The sequence below is a fragment of the Protopterus annectens genome, chromosome 6.part0, assembly GCF_019279795.1.
Source record: "Protopterus annectens isolate FY-2018-M chromosome 6.part0, PAN1.0, whole genome shotgun sequence".
Classification (NCBI taxonomy): domain Eukaryota; kingdom Metazoa; phylum Chordata; order Ceratodontiformes; family Protopteridae; genus Protopterus; species Protopterus annectens.
In genome coordinates, this window is record NC_056737.1 from 485,984,876 (window position 1) to 486,006,036 (window position 21,161).

General features: G+C 38.1%; 1 protein-coding gene across 1 annotated transcript in view; it reads left to right on the forward strand.

Moving 5' to 3' along the window:
- Positions 1-7,613: 7,613 nt before the first annotated feature.
- The window catches only part of UBR1 (ubiquitin protein ligase E3 component n-recognin 1), a gene marked incomplete in the record, with an annotated part of 4,571,807 nt that continues 4,558,259 nt past the window's right edge, over positions 7,614-21,161 (forward strand). The window contains 1 exon segment of the mRNA XM_044074213.1: positions 7,614-8,137. Within this exon segment, the coding sequence (XP_043930148.1) occupies positions 8,036-8,137 (102 nt within the window).

The following is a 21,161-nucleotide window of genomic DNA, read 5'->3' on the forward strand; positions in this document are numbered from 1 at the left end:
AATTATTGCACAGTTTGTATATTGCACTTTACAGTCCTTCAGTGTGTAGGTGATCTACCTTAGTATTTCACTTAGTTATTGCACATGCATAAAATAAGCCCCTTGATAGGCTAGTTATGTAAAAGAAGTCATGGTTCACTTTTCTCAAGAGTTCAGCAGTCTAATGGAGAGCGGAAAGAAACTGTTTTTTAGTCTGGTGGTCTTACAATGCAGGCTTCTGTATCTCCTGCCTGAGGACAGGTGAGTGTACAGACCATTGGCAAGATGCGTTGGATCACTGGAAATCTTTTTGGCCCTGTCGATGCACTAGCATTTGTGTGGATCCTCCAGAGGTGTAAGGATGTTTGTATTAAAAATGAATAAAAGGAAATTCAAGAGAAACCCAGTATTGTGCATATCCCTTAGTGGATTTTTGTTATTTTTCAGACCATTGATTATACTTAAATTGTGTATTTATTTTCTAATTCTTAGCTTTTGCACTAAGGGACACTCACCAAAGTGATGCTGGAGACTGATATACCCTTATGTTCGGAGGTTCAGCTCCTTGAAAATCAGAAGTGATTAGAAGCCCAATGAATACAATCTACAGGCGTTATACTGAAATGCTGAGACTTGCAATGCCAAATCCCAAAATGCAAAAAAAATAAAAATAAAAAATACAGGAAAATAGCAAAAGTTGAACATTGCTTTTCTCCTGCAAACTTGTTTTTTTGTATTGGGGAAAATCTGCCTGCAAACCCAATGTGAAGGTGAAGCTTCCAAGACCTCCTAATCTTATATACACCACTTCAAAGATTGCCATACCTTGGAGAAAAGTGCATATTCCTAGAAATGACTAGCTCACATTTTCAGTCAATTTCTGCATTTCAGGTCTCGGCACTGAGAGTCTTAGCATTTCAGATAATTACCTGTCATGCATCCATATTTTCTTCAAAAAGCATCCTTCACCTTCAGAAGCTTAGTCCAATGCATTATCCTTTAGGTCTCAGTGGTGATTCTTTCTCTATTGTTTGCTTGTTACTTGCCAGGATAATCTCCAATGGGGTTCTGAAAATGAATGAATAGTTGAATGCTTAATATAAAATAAGCTTATCTCTCAACTGTCCTCAACATTTGGGGTTGTCCCTACTTTTGGCCAAACATTTTACACCATCCCTCCGAAAACTATATATATATATATATATATATATATATATATATATATATATATATATATATATATATATATATATTTTTTTTTTTTTTTTTGTCTGACATTAGGAATAGCTCAGTCCTCACTAACTGTCATTAACAACCATCAAAACCACCATTCTCTCATTAGGTAATTTACCTTGTCAAATGCATACTTTACCATTGTCAAAAAACACACTCAGGACATCTTATTCTATACATACAGTTCATAACACTTTCTCAATTCCAGTGAAGACACTGGTGGTGCTGCAGTAATGTTGTCGCCTCACAGTAAGACGCTGCCCGGTTCGATTCTCAGCTAGAGCGTCTTCTGCGTGGAGACATGTGTGAATGGGGTGTATCTTCATTGAAGGTTGTGCGTCAGGCCTGGCAAGCCGGTACGTAAAAATCAACTGCCAATCATTAGCGGACCGGAGTTCCGCTGTGGTGACCCCTAACTGGGAAAAGCCGAAAACAACAAACAAACTGACATCAAAAGTAGAGTGAAATGGCCACAGCTATATATTACCCATTATACTGCCAAAATGTAATTCTCAAGATGTGCACAAGGCAGGCTCTTCTGGGAGACTTTTTTATGAATACAGCTTATGCCTTTTTCTTTCAGAATAAGTTTCAAAGGGTTTCTGAAAGTGAATGAATGCCAGCTCATGCACATACCTCTCAAGTGGCCAGATATTTGCCTTATATTTTGGCCTGTTCATAAAATGTGGTTTTTGGCAGATCATTCAGATTTGTAGTAACTAGTGACAGGCATTTGAGTTCCAGTTTATATTCTCTAGAAAATGCATGCTAATGTAAAATTTTATATTCTTCAACTTTCTAAATTAATTCCTCACTTTGGGGCTTTGTCCCCCATTGTTTTTGGCTTTTTACAGAATTATTGCACTAAGAGATCGACTGTCCCTAACTTTTTTGGCTAATCATTTTACGCTATCCCTCCTGGCTAGTTATTACCCATATTTAAAATCTACCTGCAATTTCTGGTCTTTACCTCAACAATTTGCTCTGTGTTTAATTCTAGAAATAAAAGGTGGAGTCTTCTCAAATGTCCCTGATTTTGACTTAGATTTTTAGTCTTGTCCATCTTAATCCCATTCAGAACTCTCAGCACAAGAAACAAAACCCAAAATAATGGGGATCAAAGACGCAACAATAGGGACAGATTTTAAATATTGCTCCTATAAACTTAGAACATTGCTAGAATTACAGATTTTGCATTATTATATATTTTCTGAGGAATATAGTGTCTAAATCTCAAATGCCTGTCATCAGTTAGTGACTTCAATCCTTAATGATCTGCCAGAAAATAACACATTTTACTGGGAAGAGACCAAAAATAAGAGGTAAAAATCTGTACAGCTGAGCATAGCTCTCAACCTTCCATGTCCAAAATGAGGAGCACTAGCCCTCATAATGTGGAACAAATGGGCAAAATATGGAACACATACTAATGGCTTACTAACAACTTCAACTAGGAAGGTCATAGGATGGTTAAAATATGCTGCTTTTACTTATAAAGAAGATATTTTAATGAATTAATATGACTTATTTCTATTTACCATGGATTTCACTTAAACAAATTCTTAACACTGTATGTGTGACAGTCTTTCAACGTGGAACATGAACTTTTTAAGACCACAAATGAAGTACGTTCCTCGTAATGAGGTACACTTGAGAGGTATGAATTTCTAGTCTAAAACTGGCACGTTTGAGAGAAAGTAGTGTTCTCCATTGCATTCAGACTCAAAAAACATATTAATTTCATCATGGTTTGATGTTTCCTACATTTTAATAGCACTCTGAGACTATTTTGAGCTTTTTAGATATTTTTAGATGCAATTTCTGACTCTGACCACATGGGGTCTGGCATATTGAAAAAATTCAGACTGTTTACACTGCCTCAAATAATGCATTCTGGGATACTTAGTCTCCAAAAAAATTGCATCAGATCTGCCACGTTTTGCCTTAAGCTGCTGTCACTTCATTGACTTAACAGGCATTCACTGCAGTCTTAAAATCCCCTACTTTTGGTTAAAATGTTATCCTTTTCAATGACCACTTAAAACACAAGCAGTGCAAATGCTACAGAACAGAACTGAAAGGTGCATTTTCTAGCCCTTTCATCTTAGAAATGCTAAATTGCTTTCTTTTGTGAAGGCTGAAATCTAGTTCTTCAAGGAATCTCCCCTCCCACTTCACACCTACCTTCCCTAGCTGTCAAAGAGCCAAGGGTAATTTGACCCATTATCTGCATGTGATTGACAGCTCGTCACAGCAGGTGACCAGAGTAATGTACTGTTTGCTTGTCAGCCTTTTCCTCCTTACACTGGGAGACTTTTTTTGTTGCACTACTCCTGTCAAATTTAAAACCAAGCTACATAGCACTGGCAATAATCCCTGCTTTGCAAAGCAGTCTGCCACTTATTTTCCCTTCCTGTTTAAATAGCTAACAAATGATGCACTATAAACTTGAAATATTTTAGACTTGCATGACAGCACCCACATGCTTTTTTGAGTCAATATTTAAAAAAAATTATGGTAGTGCATACATAACACGCAGACACACGCACGCACACACACACTGCTTTACTTCTACAATGATTTAGATTTTTACATTTTATAGCAGTGTACTAACCAAGCAGAGAAATCTGGTTCAAAAGCAAGGATAAATTGATCCTGAAATACCTATGAACCTCAGCGCAAGAAATTAGGACAAAGCCATACATAGAAGTGGGACAAAGGCACAAATGGAAAAGCGCAGTCTGGGTCTGAACTGTCTGCAAACAGCTACAGTTAACTTTGAGTATGTGTCTACCTGTTTGAGCCAATATTCATTTTCCCTGGAGAGCACTCTGCTTTGGCTTGTAAGCAGCCCCCCCACCACACACACACACACACACACACACACACACACACACACACACACACACACACACACATTCCACTTTCTCTTATTCCGTTCTCTAATTCTGTTACCAAATAGTATCCGCCATAACTCATCAAGCATTAAACATAACTGGGGAAATATAAACCCTGGATCAAAATGAAAATAAGTAGGCTAAGCTAAAAATGCAGCTGTGAAAGGGAAGCATGTGGCACCCTTACAAACAGAAAAAGATTAACTCCACTAATGTGCAATTAAAAACTTGGGAGGACACAATATCAGGGCTAGGGAGGCATAGAAACAGGGACAAATTACATTTAGGATACACTATTAGGAAGTAATAAGACTTACCTTACTTATGAAGTAGCAAAACGCTGGTGAAGAAGAAGTGCTTCACATGAATAGAGTCGACCAGATTTGCTAACACAGAAAAGGAGTTCCACACAGCACCTAGTCCATTTATTAGGTTAACAGTGTGCTGGGAAAGGCGGTGTTGACATCACAATGTGGGAGGATCACAGGGATTCTGTACAGCATGCAAATAAGGCAGTGTTTACGTCACTTTGGGGGAGGAAACCTCCCAGGATCTTCAGCAAGAGCTATGGCAGATGTGACATCATTATTTAAGAGACGACTAGACAGTTTTCATCTTGGTTTTAAAACTGAAAGTCAAACAGTATGGAAAAGTATGAAGCCTAAGCAGTAAAAGAGAATAGTGAATTTTTTTTTAAAGCTGCGGTTATGTTTTTTTGAGGCTGTATCACATAACAGGATTTTAGGGAGACATCAGGTAGAGATATTTGATTTGATATCCCATTGTTTTCCTTTAATGACTATTGTAAGAGTTATAAACTTCCTTTACTTCTGAAAATAGATATTAATTCATATTCTCTTACTATACGAATGTTCTAAAATATGTCTCTCATTATTTCTGGATTTGGTGCTGCTTCGTTGAGAGCTATTAAGCATATGTCTCAGTGGAAGCATAGCAATACAGGCCTACACCTTAGAGATGGTAACATCTCCGGCGAAATTAAAGTGCATTAACCCACCTCCAAGTTTGCTCAGGAATGGGCGTGCCCGCCGTGATTGACATGGGGAGGGTGGAGCAGTTTCCCCCCTCCTCTAAAATTATTAGCGCAATCAAAATACTTCCAACCCTACAGGTACATTGGGGGCATTTAAGGGTTAGCAGCCCTTGTGACAATTCTTGCAAACCAGAAAATACAGTTTCTTACTACCACCATATATCACAATGGGATATCCCCCCAACACACACAGTTTTTTTCTTTCCAAATGTCTACCGTAGGACATACTTATTTTTGTATTACTTTCTGACGTAGTCCAAGAGCCATGGACATAAATATTTCCATTCCGTTCCACTAGTAAAAGCATTTAGGCAAGTAGAATGAAAGAACCACTGACAGAAACGCTGCGGTTAAACTAATAAAAGCTTTCAGGGAACAGATGAATGAAAGAGCTACTGACATAAGCACTGCGATTCAACTAATAAAAGCATTCAAGTAACGGTAGAATGAAAGGCCATTGACATAAACAATGCGGTTCCACTAATGAAAACATTCAAGCAACGGTAGAATGAAAGAGCCACTGACATGAACGCCGCGGTTCCACTAATAAAAACATTGGTAAAAGTAGAAGGAAAGAGCCATAGCTCTCAACCTTCCATCGCCAAAACGAGGAACACTCGCCTTCATAATGTGGAACAAATGGGCAAAATGTGGAACACATACTAATGGCTTACTAACAACTTCAACTAGAAAGGTCATAGGATGGTTAAAATATGCTGGTTTTACTAAAAAATTCCTAACACTGAATGTGTGACAGACTCAGAACTTTTTAAGACCCCAAATGAGTCAACGCACAAGTATTTTGCAATAAGCATATCATTACTGTTATAGGTTCATAGATTCATAGGTTCATACTAGGCTATCTGCCCAAGGGCATTTATAAGCCTAGCCCATAGTTATGTGGCTTTCGCCACCCCTTTAGTTTGAATAAAAACTATGCCTATCATTTTGCTGTGCCTCTGTCAAGCAGTGACACTGAAGTAATCCCTGGGGTATATCTGCAATTTCCCGTCCATTGGTCAAGATTCCTCTTGAACAAGGCCAGAGAGGTGCTCTGCCTCACATGTACCGGGATTTTGTTCCACAGCATAGGGAGTCTCTGGGTGATGAATCTGTCCCTCCAGCACGTTCTATTTATAACCGTGTCAAGGTTTAAGTCTCCCGCCCTTGTGGTTCTGAGGATCTAGATTTTTGAGGTGAAGCATATTCATCAAATCTGGGTTTGACATGGCCTTATATGTCAGGCACAGGTCACCTCTGAGCAAGCGGTATGAGACTGAATAGAGCTGGAGTTCTTTCAGTCGGGCAGCATAAGACATATTTTTGAGACCCTTTATCCTTTTGGTGAGGAACTTTTGGGGCCTTTCAAGCTGCAGCAGGTGTCTGGTCAAATACATTCGAGCGGGGCATTGTACTCAATCATAGGTCTAATGAGTGATGAGTACAGGGGACGATGACCTCCCTTGATCTAGATGTGAATCCCTTCATGATCAGGTGGGTGATATAGAAGGTTTTCCTAACTACTTTAGCAACATGAGTGTCAAGCGAAGGCTACTGTCAACCTGGGTCCCCAGATCTCTGATGACTTTTCTGTGCTCAGTGGATTGCCACCTATATGGTAGCTAGGGGTAACCTTGTTTTTCCCGAAGGGTATGACTATGCATTTTTGGCATTTAACTTCAGGCCATGGCTCTGGCACCAGTTATCCGTTTCTGTGAGGCCCTTCTGGAGGATATCTGTGTCAGATGTGTTTTCGACTATGGCCCAGTTTGCAGTCATCTGCAAACTTTGTCAGCCATAACCCTCCTGTGTTTGCTTGTACTTCAGAAAAGTAGATGCCGAACAAGAGTGGACCCAGGACTGAGCCCTGTGGGACACCACTTGTGACAGGCTTTGAGTCTGACATGGCTCCAGCAACTCTGACCCTGTGGGTTCTGTCACTTAGCCAGTTTGCAACCCATCTTGTGATGTATGGGTTTACATTCAAGCTGATGAGTTTTTCGATGATACCTGAGTGGGGTATTGTGTCGAAGGCCTTTGCCAGGTCGAGGTAGGCTGTATGGACTGCCTTTCCCTCATCAATGGCCTTGGTGACTGTCTCGAAAAAGTCAACCAAGTTTAAGAGGCAGGATCTGGGTTGGATCCAAAGTCTGCAAGTTCCCTATGTCTTTATTTATGAATTCCATTATGATCCTCTCCATGGCTTTGCAGATAAGGCTTGTCAAGCTAATGGGGTGGTAATTTCCAGGGTCTGTGGAGGCACCGCCCTTATGTATGTAGGTATAATGTTTTCTGTATTTTCTTTATAATTTTGCTAATCTGTTTGTAGGTCGATATTACCTAGTGTTTTGGCGGCATCTTTCAATCAAACAGTGGGCGGTGCAGTCAAAATGGTCGCAGGCGGGGCTTGCTACTGCGCACTTGGTGGGTTAATACACTTCAATTTCGCCACATCTCCTAGAGAGATGTTACTGCAAAACAAGGTTTCCCTATCTACTGAGTAAACTGAGTTATAGTTGTACAATAATCTGGAAACTACACAACAGACTGGTTTAGCAACAATCACGTCTCAGAATACTCGCGCTTACTTGAGTTGAACCAAATAACCTCTATCAAAATTTATGCCAATATTTGACGTATAAAACTATCTTTGCATTAGAACATGATGATACAGCACATTAAAATAGTACACGGAAGTGCTTGAGGTTGTAAGACATACACACTAATCTCCTTACTACGTTACTGTCGAATAAGCAACGTCATGAACAAGGGACTATCTAATTGCCTTAGAGCACGGGAACTGGATTAGAGGTAAAGGAGAGAAAAGAGGAGCGCGGTGCGTGAGGGAGGAGCTGTCAACTTTGGGCAAAAAATGTCATCTTCTGACAACATGGCGGGTGCTCAGGGTCTCTTTACCGGTATCACAGAGAGTAATTCTAATTTGTTTCTTGTACAGCCAGAAGAGGTGGCTCGGGTGAGTAGACTGGTTTGCAGTGTACGAATGATTTTTTGCTCCTACATCATGATGTAGAGATTGTTGCAGCTGTTTGCGGTTGTGTTTAGCATGCGAGTTTGTTGTGTCTTTAGTTTCTTCTATTTTAGCTGCGTTCACAAGCATGTGAGTTTTCTGTGCCTTCTGCATTAGGATTACCAATTAATTGTAAAATTATGGTCCAGGCTGAAACATTATCCCCTTCTTTTGGTTGTTGTTGTTGTCTTAAAATGTTTTTAATCTAGATTCTTGAATTATTTCTCTGATGGCAGAAGGTACAGACATAACAGAAAAGCTACTTTATGTATTTTGTCTTTAAAGAGCATTGTTTTTGTATCGTCTTTTTTAGCATTTCGTGCCAGACACACTTGTTTTCTTATTATAGTGAAAACTGCTGACGAGTATGTGCAAGCTTTTCTAACTCAAAATTGTTTGGTAGGTTGTTTTCTGTACAGGTGGTTATAGTATGATTTTTTTTTTTTAATTTTTGTCTGTAGTGTGTGGAACGGAATAAAAACATTGCTGTATGTATAGTAGACCATTGCCTGCTTTCCTTAAATTCTCCTATTTTTTGTAATGCTGCTAGAGGAATCCATTTTCAGTGTTATATAATGTGAATGCCCATATATTATGTGAAAAATGTTTTTATTTTTTTAAGTGGTCAGACTAGCTTTACTTTGAGATATCAAGTGAAACACATTGCAAGATACTAAACTTAAAACATATATACAAATGCCTAACCATTCAGTGCGACATTTATTTGAGTTTTTCCTGTTTGTGAGTGATGGTGGGTGGTAAGTCATACAAAATGCATACATTTTCCAGACTTTTTCTGTATATGTATGTTAATAGGTTGGAACACTGTACTTAAAAGCTTCCTGGAAAAAAGATTGTCTACCAGTCTGTATTTTTTCCTACATTTTAATTTTCTAGATTTTGTAAGATCTGTTGTAGAATGTATTACCTTTCATAATGCTGATGGTTTTTTTTTTTTTAGGTACAGTGACTTTTCTTATATGTAGTTGTATGTACCATAAAACTCTCAATCCCTTACCTCCAGAATCTGGATCAACCCAGAAACAATCAAGGACATTTTTTAACACATTAGTAGTACTAACTTAAGAAGTTGGCAGAATAAGATAATTTGAATTAACATGCAGCTTCTGAAGCAAAGAATCCCATAGCCTTTCATAAACAATGACAGTATCTACCACCTTTTCTTCCAAATTTAAGAGGGATTGGGGGGACTGAGGACACTTGAGCTAAAAGGAGGGACATCCTTGAAAATCGGGGAAAGTGGAGATGCATGTTGTCACCTTTTGGGCATTATTTGAATTCAAGGCCATTTAGTGGGGTTGACCAAGGTGGCATTTTTTAAGAAACCCGGAATGGTAGTAGACAATAAGACAGATACAAATGAAAATAAAAATGGAATTATAAATAGTTCAAGTCATTTTTAGGTAAGGCCTGGAATGATGCATAATGGTTTGTGAATGCAGGCCATCCAGATTAGTATTGTATTGGGAAAAGAGACTGAACAGGAATGCGTTTGCATAATAGTTAAATGGTGATGAGACAAAAAAAAAAAAAAAAAAGCTGAGTTAAGCAACCAGACCAGAGAAGGCAGGTTTGGGTGAGAGAAGAGGAGTTGTAGAGTATGCATCTATGTTAGTATGCATCTATGTTAGCATGTATATATGTAAGTGTGTGTGTGTTATAATGTGTAATGGAAGCTGGAAAGTGGGAAATACTGCTTATTAGCAGTCTGAAGAAAGAGGTGGCAAGGGAGCACCTATCGCACAAATCCATTTGAAATCGATTGTTTAAAAAAAAAAAAAATTAGTAATACGGTACTGTTATGTGAAAATTATTTGCTGCTTCTGCGAGTAATCTCTCCAAAATTGTATAACTGCTGAGGTTGCCATCATGTGCTATGTATAAATGAATCGTGATGCGTGTATCAGACCTTTTTATTCTCGTTTAATACGTTTGGACAGTGGGTACTTGTAGAGATCTGCTGTACACTCTTACCCATCCCTGCACACAATTGTATTTTGTTTTTCTCCAATTTAACCGCACAATGTCCCCAGAAGTACTTTACTTGCTTGAGTATGGCTTTTAATGTTACTTGAGCTGTATTAAATACATTTGTTGACCTAAAGTATTTTGGAATTTCAGTCAAGGGTGGTATTTTAGAGCCTTGTTCAGTGAGTTAAGTGCTGAAGTTGGAGTGGGGGTGGCAGCCTCCTTTAACATATGCAGTACTGTATGATCTTTCCCCAGTTTTTGTAGGGGGGGGGGGGGGGTATTGTTAGAATTCAAGAGGGGATGGGAGCCTACATATAGGTGTGCAGTTGTATGATTTTTTTTTTTTTTTTTTTTTTTAATGCAACCTAATTGCTAGGTAGCATAGTAGATCTTGCAGCGGCTGTGACCGGCTGTGTGTGTGTGTGTGTGTGTGTGTGTGTGTGTGTGTGTGTGTGTGTGTGTGTGTGTGTGTGTGTGTGTGTGGGGATGACTTCAAAGCAAATAGGGCTGCAGGAAATAACTTGGTGGGACAGAATGGATTGGTGTGGGTCTACTTTACAGCAAGTCAATGACTGTAGTTTAAATGGAATCAAACAGATGCAGTCTGCCAGTTTAATGTACTGCCACATTTATAGTTATTTTGACAGTGTACGCTGCAGATGTCCATTTTTTATCGAATAAAAAAAATGTCACGAGTATTTTTCAGTTTATTTTACTCAAACACATTAGTTCTTCCAGGCCAGCAGCTGTTTAACTGTGATCAAATGACTGCAGGCATCAGTTGCTTCCATTGATGTATTCCTTTATATTCTTCAGTTTCAGCCAAATAGTCTAGACAGTAAAGTATTGAATGCTATCTTTGGAAGATGCGTACAGTGCAACCCATTAAATTCCCCCCGTTGCATGCACATAGATGGGCATGCATTCGCTCACCCCAGTTAAAGCTACTTTAACTGTGTATGTACTTCGTACGTCTAGTTTTGATAAAAAGACTAAATAATGGCCATAGTAATGCATTTCATTTTGCAGCTGTCAGATGCACAGATCAGCCCATTGCATGCTCCTTATGCACACCTACATAATGTGCCCACCAGTTAGAGATGAATGCTTTGACTGTGTGTACCTCAGCTGTCTATATTTGAATCAACAAAACATGAACAATGGCCACTGTACTGTTTTTAGCTTCTTGCTCTCCGATGCATACAATGCTAGCCATTGCAGTCTCCTCACATATGCGTATACAGTAGAGACATACACCAACTACAGTTACTTTGTACAGTTTAAATGTCTGATTGTTTAAAAGAGTAAATAGCCACAGTAATGCATTTCAGCTTCTTGCTTACAGATGCATGCAGTGCAACCCATTGTGCTCTCTCTCTGAGACACACACACATATATATTATATATTATATATTATATATTATATATATATATATATATATATATATACACACACACACATATACATATATGTCTAAAACTACAAGAAAGACCCAGCCAAGCCAGGTATGTGTACGCACATATGCCCACCAGTTACCACCACTATACTGATTGCATATACTTCAGCTGTCTAATTGTGATAAAATGAATGAATAAATGCATAAGACAAGACAAACTTGCATGCACACACAAGACCAGGCCATGAGTTGGAGGCAGTGTATTAATTATGTACATTTCAGATGTCTTGTGTTCAAATGAAAAAAAAATAAATAAATACACTGATAATGGCCACAGTAACCTATTTTAAGTTCCTGCTGTGAGATGCTTACAGTGCAACCCTTTGTATCCTCCCCCCACATACATACAAAGAGACATGTGCAAACAAACAAATGTCCAGTTATCTAGGCTTAAGTGGGCTACCAGGTTCCAATAAAAACAAAGGAAATTAGAGTATGCTGTTTTTCTTATCTGTCCTATAGGCTGGCTGGCATCTAGCAGAACAAGTTTGCTGTGATGATCAAATATTATTAAAAATATTTTTTTCCTTGCATTGTAGGTGATTACTAGGCTATTAGCCCAAGAGAAATTTTAAGCCTAGCTGAGCTTACCCCAGATTTGCTAAAATGTTGCTGACTTGTCAATACCCCAGAGGAATTTTATGCTAATGATTTAGGGTTGTCCACATCAAGCATTCATAATCTGCTTCTGTCATTTAGGGACATGGGTGCCAAACGGAGTCATTTGTGATGCCCCTTCCAGTGGTCCAAGTTACATTTTTACAGGGTTCATAGGTGTGTACTAGGCTAATGACCACAAGGACATTTTTAAGCCTAGCCATGCATCCCAAATCTCTTAAGTTCTGGTACCTTTGATAAGTGTAAGCAGGGGCCTGGGAGAGGAAATGTTTACAAGTTGCCTGTGTCCATTAGAGATATGGGTGCCAAACCAGGGATGAATTTCCTTTTCCCCATCCAGTTCTCCAAGTTACACTTGATGTGGGTTGGGGAAGAACTCTGTTCCCCTTGGATAGGGGTAGTCTCTGGGATGCACGTGTGTCTCTCCAGCAGGTTGCGTTTTTATCCCAGGCAAGGTTCAAGCCTTTAGAATGGATAATTTTGTTTTTTGAGATATGCAGATGTTCCATTAGGGTGAGGACTGACTATACCTTGTATGTCAAGCATAGAGCTCCCTTCAACAGCCTGTAGGAGACAGGATGCAGGGATAGGGCTTTGAGGCGAACTGCATGGGACATGTTTGCATTGTGTATTCTTTAATAGGAACCTCTGTGGATGTTACAATTATTTGGATGTGTCTGATTAGATGCATATGAAAGGAGACATTGTACTCTGATAGGTCAGATGAATGCTAAATACAGTGGAACAATGACCTTCTTTGACCTATATACCATACATCTGTTTATAGTTGTACAACATGGAATGATTTCTTCACTACTGTAGACATGTGATAGTCAAAAGATAGAAACTTGAGGACACACAGACAGTAATCTGAGTACTGGGTCGACTCTTGGGGCTCTGTTGTCAATATGATAGTTACCAGTGGTAGAGAACTTCCCAAAAGATACTGTTGTGCATTTCATCCCAGTCCATAGCTCTGACACAAGTTATTTGTCAGACCTTCCTGGAGAATATTATTGTCTGTGTGAGATTCTACAACTGTTCCTAATTTGCAGTAGTCTGCAAATGTGTTCAGCCGGAGGCCCTTGACACTGGCTTTGTTTTCAAAAAAGTAAATGCCAACAAGGAGCATTCCCAGGACTCTTCCCTAAGGGACTCTTATGTGGGACTAGCCTCTTTGTAGAGGTGGACTCTTCAGTGCTAACTTCCTGGGTCCTGTCTCTGAGCCTGTTGGCTACCCATCGGGTGACATAAGGGTTTATACCTAACCTGTTGAGGTTGTCACTGCACAAGTGGAGTATTGTGTCAAATGCCTTGGCTAGGACAAGGCAGGCAGTGTGAACAGTTTTGCCCTTGTCCATTGCTTTGATTACCTTTTCAAATAAGTACACCAGGTTGAGTAGGCATGACATTCCCTTGATGAAACCAAATTGGATAGACTGCGGTTTTTGTAGGTTCCTTATGTCATTACTGAGGGATGAGCTTTGCTTCACGTAGTTGAGAAGCCTGGTTCAGAAGAGGAGTAATCTTAAGAGACTAATATCTTCTCTGCAGCATTGTCTGTTCATGTTGCAGACATTTAGTTCCTTAGAAGGGATATTTCTGATGCTGTTTGTTCTGCAGATGTGCAACAGATCCTTAGTGTGGGATCAGAGGTTGTTTTGTAGCCTAGGCATAGATTGCCATGCAGCAGTCTGCAGGAGACATAGGCACAGGGTTTTGAAATGGACTGTACAGGACTTGTTTATTCCCGGTACTCTTTATGTTCATATATGTATACTAAGCTAAGGACCACTGGGGCCTTTATAAGCCTAGCCATGTCTCCCAAATGTGTCTTGCAAGTTGTTTTGAGTCTTGGAGGTTATTTTAAGGGGTGTATGTAAGCCGGGGTATGATTTGCAGACTACCTGTGTCCGTTAGATACATGGGTGCTAGACCTGGGATGAATTTTGAATTTCTTGACCACTAGTCCAGGTTATGCTTGAACGAGTTGGGGAAAAATGCTGCTTCACATGGATGCAAAGTCTGTTCTGGGGGGGGGGGGGTTCCCTGAGAAGCACAGCTGTCTATCCAGCATGCCCTGTTTATGTTGCAAGTAAAGTTGAAGTCCCTAGATTAAGTAGTTATGATGCTCTTGGTTTTGTGGATGTGCAGAAAACCTATCGGAGTAAGATCCAAGGATGCCTTGTATGCTAGGAACAGATTGCCATTCAACAGTCTAGTAAACCAGGTATATATATTGGGCTTTGAGGCGATCTGCATAGAACCTGTTATTTGCACCCTTTTATTCTTTTTGTGAGGAGTCTCCGTGGGTGCTCAAATTGCTGCGTATGCCTGGCCAATTGTATACCAAAGGGGATTGTTCACAATGTTGGATGAAATGAGGGCTGGTCTCTCAAGCTGTTGTATCTAGTAAAGTACATACCAAAGGGTGCACTGTACTTGATTGTTCCATTGTATTAAACTCTGATCTGACCAGTTTCCTCATTTGACTTAGATGCCATGCCCTTACTTACAAGTTGTGCAACTAGAATGATTTTTTCAGTTCACTACATATGTGGTAGTCAGTGGCCAGGTTACTGTCAACATGCTTTCCCAGATAACCAGCTACTGGGACTGCTTTTTAGGGGATGTATTATCAGAGCGGACATTTCCAGGGATGTCAGCCTTTCCAAAGGGTTCTACTATGCATTTATTTTGCATGAAGTTTTGGTCCATGGATCTGGCACCAGTTTTGTCTGCATCAGGCCCTCTTGAAGGGTATTTGTGTCTTTGGGGGATTCAGGACCACACACAGTTTGCAGTCATCAACAAACTGTCGGCCACATGCTCTTTAGCTGTTTGCCTTGACTTCAGAGAAATAGATGCCAAAAAGGAGAGCCCCAGCTCCAATCTCTGTGGGACTGTGCTAGTTACTGGCACACTTTGTGTTTGTAGATTCCCTTATCCTAACGTCTTGTGTATAGCATACAAGAACCTTATTTACACACTCTGAATGGTACAAGTAGTACAGTAATCTTGAGGGCAGTCTGTTCTATTCCCATACCAGGTAGAGCGATTGTTGACAGTGCAGCATAAAGCGGGTGCTGCACTCCTGAGTGTGCTGTTCCTCGGATGAGACATTGAACAGAGGGCTCATCTGCCTGAGTTGGTGGTAGCTCAGGTGGAAGTAAAAAAAAAAAAAAAAAAAACCCAAGGCACCTATTGAAAAGAGTAAGGAGTCATTTATTTATATAAAAAGAACGCTCATTTACAAATATATAACTATACAAATCGTTTTACACACACTCATTATTGCCTTCACAATCCGTACTAAATTTTTATCACTATTTGATCCCCACTCATTTTTCCATAACCACCATCCGATTTTACTTAATGTTTTTGCTAAAATCCAGTTACCGTTAAATGTAGAGTAGCATTTTATCTATTCTTTTTAAATATTCTTTGCTTCTATTTTTATAATAGCCATGCTTTATTTGTCCATTTTTTGTAAACAAAAAAACAAAAAAAAAAAAACAAAAAACTTTACATAGTTTTTGCCGTTAAGTGTTTTTCTTTTTTTTTTGCCGTGTTTTTCTTTTTTTTTTTTTTTTTTTTTTTACACTCATTTACATTTCAAAAACACATGTTCTGTAGTTTCTTCTTCTTCTTGATGATGTAAACATTCTATCACTTTTTTTCTTTTTATACGGCATATTTCCTTTTACTGGCAATTTATTCATTCAGTCTCTACAAAAAAATCTTGACATTCTACTTTCTAATTTTATACAATTTGCTTCTTATTTTTATAGCTTTAATTTTCATCTGTTAGATTTTTCCCATGGTTTCATATTGTAATGTTGTATCATTACATTATTATGCCATACCTTTTCCATCTTTTTCTGTCATCCGTTTTTATTTTCCACAAAAATATTTTTCTTGGTAACATATTTTTTCTTCATTTATGCACACTCTCTTTTTACCATACCCCAAAATTTATCATACTTGTATTATTTTACAACTCTCCTCTTTTTTTATTTATTTTTCCACTTTAACACTTTGTAATGAAGCAGCATATACTACTGGGTTAATTAACCCTAAACCTCCTTCCTGTTTACATATAAAACTCTTCTTTTTACTGGGTTTAAATAATCTAGAACCCCATATAAATGGAAAAAAGAAAACCTGTATGCAATAATTACTTTTTAAATACTGTTGACAACATAGATATACTTGCTAAGTATGCTGTTTTCCCCATCAGTACTGAATTTATCAAGGAAGTTTTTTTTTCTGAATGATGGGAAGCTTTTTTTTCTGAATAATTTTGTATGGTCTCTAGAAAAAGACAGATTTTTTTTTTCTCATTGAATTCTGCTTGCAGCTTTATTCCCAAATTTTATACCAAACTAAGAAATTTTTACTATATCATTTAAACACATTTCTTCATTTTCCAACTCTTTATTCTTTTTCTGTTTTTTACTGTATCTTCATTTCACCTTTTTTTCTTTAAACATTTCTTGTGCACATTATTCTGCAGTGTTAATAATCTTTTCCCCGAGTTCTATTTCCCTTTCTACATTTTTATTTCTGTCATTACACTAGCGCGGTGGTGGTGCTGCGGTAGCGTTGTCGCCTCAAAGTAAGACGCTGTCCGGTTCGATTCTCAGCTAGAGCGTCTTCGCCGTGAAGACATGCGTGAATGGGCGTACCTTCGTTGAAGGTTGTGTATCAGGCCTGGCAAGCCGGTACGTAAAAACCAACTGCCAATCATTAGCGGACCGGAGTTCCACTGTGGCAACCCCTAACCAGGAAAAGACGAAATTCACAAACACTAGCATCTTCCTGTACTAATTAATCTGCTTGAGTAACTTGATAATATTTTTCCCTTGTAAAAATATCTTTGCTTATATAGCAGTTCTTGTATTTTTTGATTTATTTCATATAATTCTTTTTCTTTGTCTAAGTATTTTCTGTCATTTTATGTTCTAAATCTTCCACTGCACGGTTATATGTTCTTAATCTTCCACTGCACGGTTATATGTTCTTTTATATTTTTCTCACATCATTTTGCTATTAAAAACATTTATATTTTACCGTAAATATCATTTGCCATTCAGACTAATTTTTATAAAATGTTCTCGTACTAATATAATCTTTCCATAACTGTATTACTAATATCTTTCCTTCTTTATTCGATGCTTTCTCATTTTATCCTTTTAATCCCTTTGTCTGTTTTTATATATTCCTTGTTTTCCTTTACATCTGGCCTTATTGCAAGAAGATAAGAAAATCCTATTTTCAACTACCTCCCCTTCTCCTATAACTAAACCTTCTGATACTGTAAAATCTGTTTCAGTTCTATACATACCCCTTTAAAAAAAATCCATGAATTTTTTTTCCATACACCTTTTGAAAATCTATGAATTTTTGTCCCGAATTTTTAATTTGCCACATCTTGTAACATTTTTCTTATTTGCTTTTCTTTTTATGCTTGCCTCTTAAATCTGTTAAAATTCCTTGTTATAATTTTCATATTTATTACTACATATGAGGGTTGTGCGTTGGGCCTGGCAAGCCAGCACGTAAAAATCTACTGCTAATCATTAGCAGACCGGAGTTCCGTTGTGGCGACCCCTAACCGGGAAATGCCAAAAGACAAAGAAGAAAGTCTAAAATCTGATGACATAAGCTTTCCCTTTATTTATTTACAGTTGGTATAAGCATATAATTCTGTATACTTTGTTTTTTCCATTTTAAATCTGCAGTGGGTACTCTTCCCATTTTTGATTTAAGTTGCATCTAATATCTTTACTGTATTTCTACATAGTACAGCTATTCCAGAATATGTCTCATTTCCCAAATTCTGAATTCTTTCCATCCCATAGTTTCTCTGTTTGATTCTCACATTTGGGATGGAAATTGACTAGGCTTAGAATGGCCTGTTAGGAAAGTTAACCTAGTAAAAGAAAGATTAAAGATTACAAAACCATGTACCTTGTGTCTGTGAGTCAATCACCTTAACCATTACACCCCCCAGTTCTGTGTGTTGTGTGTAGTGTTGTAGTAATAATATTAATAATAATAATAATATATATATATATATATATATATATATATATACATACACACACACACGTGTGTGTGTCTCCATATTTTTTTGTGTATTCAATTTACAACCTTTTTCATTTCTTAATTTGGTATTATTCTTGCTTTCTGTTTAACCATTTCACTTGGATGTGGTGCTGTGGTGGTGCAGTGGTAATGTTGTTGCCTCACAGCAAGAGGTTCTCCTGTTCGATTCTTGTGTGGAGTCTGCATGTCCTCCCCGCGGTCGACTGGTGTTCGAAAGACGTGTAGTATGGGCGTGCCTTTGTTGAAGGTTAGGTGTCGGGCTGGCAACTCAGCACCATAAAAAAAAATCTACTGACAATTATTAGCGGACCGGAGTTCCACTGTGGCGACCCCTAACTGGGAAAAGACAAACAACAACTTGGATGTGGTGCTGCTACTTCCTTTCTGTCTTGTAAAAATATCTTTGTTTATTTAACATTTTAAAAATGTTTTCTTGGTTTATTTCCTGTAACATATATTTTCTTTTAGTAATTCTTCTTTGTCTGTTATACATCCAAAGACTGATTTCTTTATTTGTCATTATCTTGTGTTCTTTTTGTCCTTTGCCTTTCTAATATGTTTATTAAATTTTTCTTTTAAACTAATCCACTAGCTTGTCTAGTCTTTAAAAAAAAAATGCCCTCGTGTACATGAGCCAATGATAACTGATATATTATTTCCTTCAGTTGTTCATTTAGGTCTGATTCATTAATTCTTTTTATACCTCTGCCTATTCTTATGCAACCTGCTTTTTCTTGAATTTCTATCCAAATTGCTGCATGATCTGAAAACCCTGTAATTTTGACTCCATGATGTGATATATTTAAACCTTCTGATACTGTAAAATTATTGGCTTCAGTTCTTGGATTACTCCGTTTGTATGTCCAATGTTAGCTTCTTCACAAAAACATTGTACATCACGAGTAAAGTCTCCCTCTACTATTACTTGTGTATTTACACTTGCATAATCAAGTATTTTTCTTAATCGTGCACTCTTTGTTTTGTTTTTTTGTATGGTGTATACATATAGTGCAGTGATCCTATATATTTGATTCTTCCATCGATCAATGTCTTTCGGCTTTTCCTGGTTAGGGGTTGCCAAAGCGGAACTCAGGTCCGCTAATGATTTGGCAGTGGATTTTTATGGTGCCGAGGTGCCAGCCCGATGCCCAACCTTCAAGGAAGGCGCACCCATTCACACACGCACCTACCTGCATGTCTTAAACATCACTCGACCGTGGGGAGGACATGCAGACTCCACACAAAAGGCGCTCCAGCCGAGAATCGAACAGGAGAACCTCTCGCTGTGAGGCGACAACGCTAACCACTGCACCACCACGGCCATAATATTTGATTCTTCCATCTTGTATCTAATACTATTATTCTTCCTAATGTTACTAATATGTAATCCAGAATCTCTATACTTTCTTTACATAGAATTACTATACTTGAACAGTTTTCATCTCCTGGGTTCCATATCACTTTGTCTCCCCATAACCCATTAACGTGCGTTTTCACCTGCTGCTGTTTTTATAGCTGTTAGTATTATGATATACATATCTAGACTTTTACACCATTCCAAAATTCCTAGCTTCTTTTGAACATTCTTTAAACTGTTTTTATATTAATGGCTAGGATTCTCACTTTATGAAATAGTAGTATTGCTTTTATCCTTTCCCTTTTTGTTTATTCCCTCCTATGCCTATACTTTTGAATTATTTCCAATAGATTTTCTTTTGCCTTTGCATCACCCTCATCACTTGAATTACTTGCTACTTCCTATGTTTCCCCTTTACTTTTTGTTTACATTTACTACCATTCCTGTATCAGTTCCAATAATTTTTTCTTGTTTCGTCTGTAATATGTACTGACACATGTATCGCTTTCCCTGTCTTCACAATCCATCCACGAATGCCCTATTTTTTCTTGTCCACATTTTTGTGACCTATTTTACCACAAATGAAACCATTCTTTTTATCACAGTTAATAAAATGATTATCTTTACTACACGCACAAAAAAAACATGTTTTTGGATGTCCCCAATACCTAACTAATCCCTTATTCCCTTCCACATTAAACATGCTTGGCAATTGCATTATTTTATCATTTTGCATTTTCAATATACCACATTCCCAACCCCCAGTCCATAAACCTCTGTTATCATAGATTTTTGTAACATCCAAAACATCTCTACACACAGTTCTTAAATATTTGTTTAAATCTTATTTCAATTTGAAATTGTATGAATATTCTTTTCTTGGCTTCTCTATTAAAAGCCTGCACCACATACATGTTCAATGGGTTTTCATATTTTCTTTTTCATACTGTTCTAAGAACATCTCCATAAACTGTGCCATCTCAAAGAAAATATCAAAGTGCGTCTGTTAATGCATATAAACGCTCCTACCACTCTGGGTTTGACACTGGTGAAATGATGCTGTCCCATACTACCTATTTATCCAGCTCCTTCTCCCTCTTGCTGCTTATTGTTACCTGTTACTTTCTTCTGACTTCCTCTCTTCTCACCTCTTGATTTCTCTGTCAGCCTGTAGGATTTTTTCTCTTTCTTCCTTAATTCCTGCACTACTGCTTCCTGGATTCTGCCCGTAATCTCTCCCCATGATGTGACCTTCTCACTTTTCTGGTTCACTATGTTTGACTAGCTCTTTTTTTAAGTAGGCATCCAACAGCCGCCCTGACTGGAGGGTTGTAACCATACATTCCTGTGTTGTAGACATGGACACAACTTTTCAACAAAATCTTTATCTCCAAGTCTGCTCTCTCTACTTCTGTCACACTCCTTGCTCTTCTGT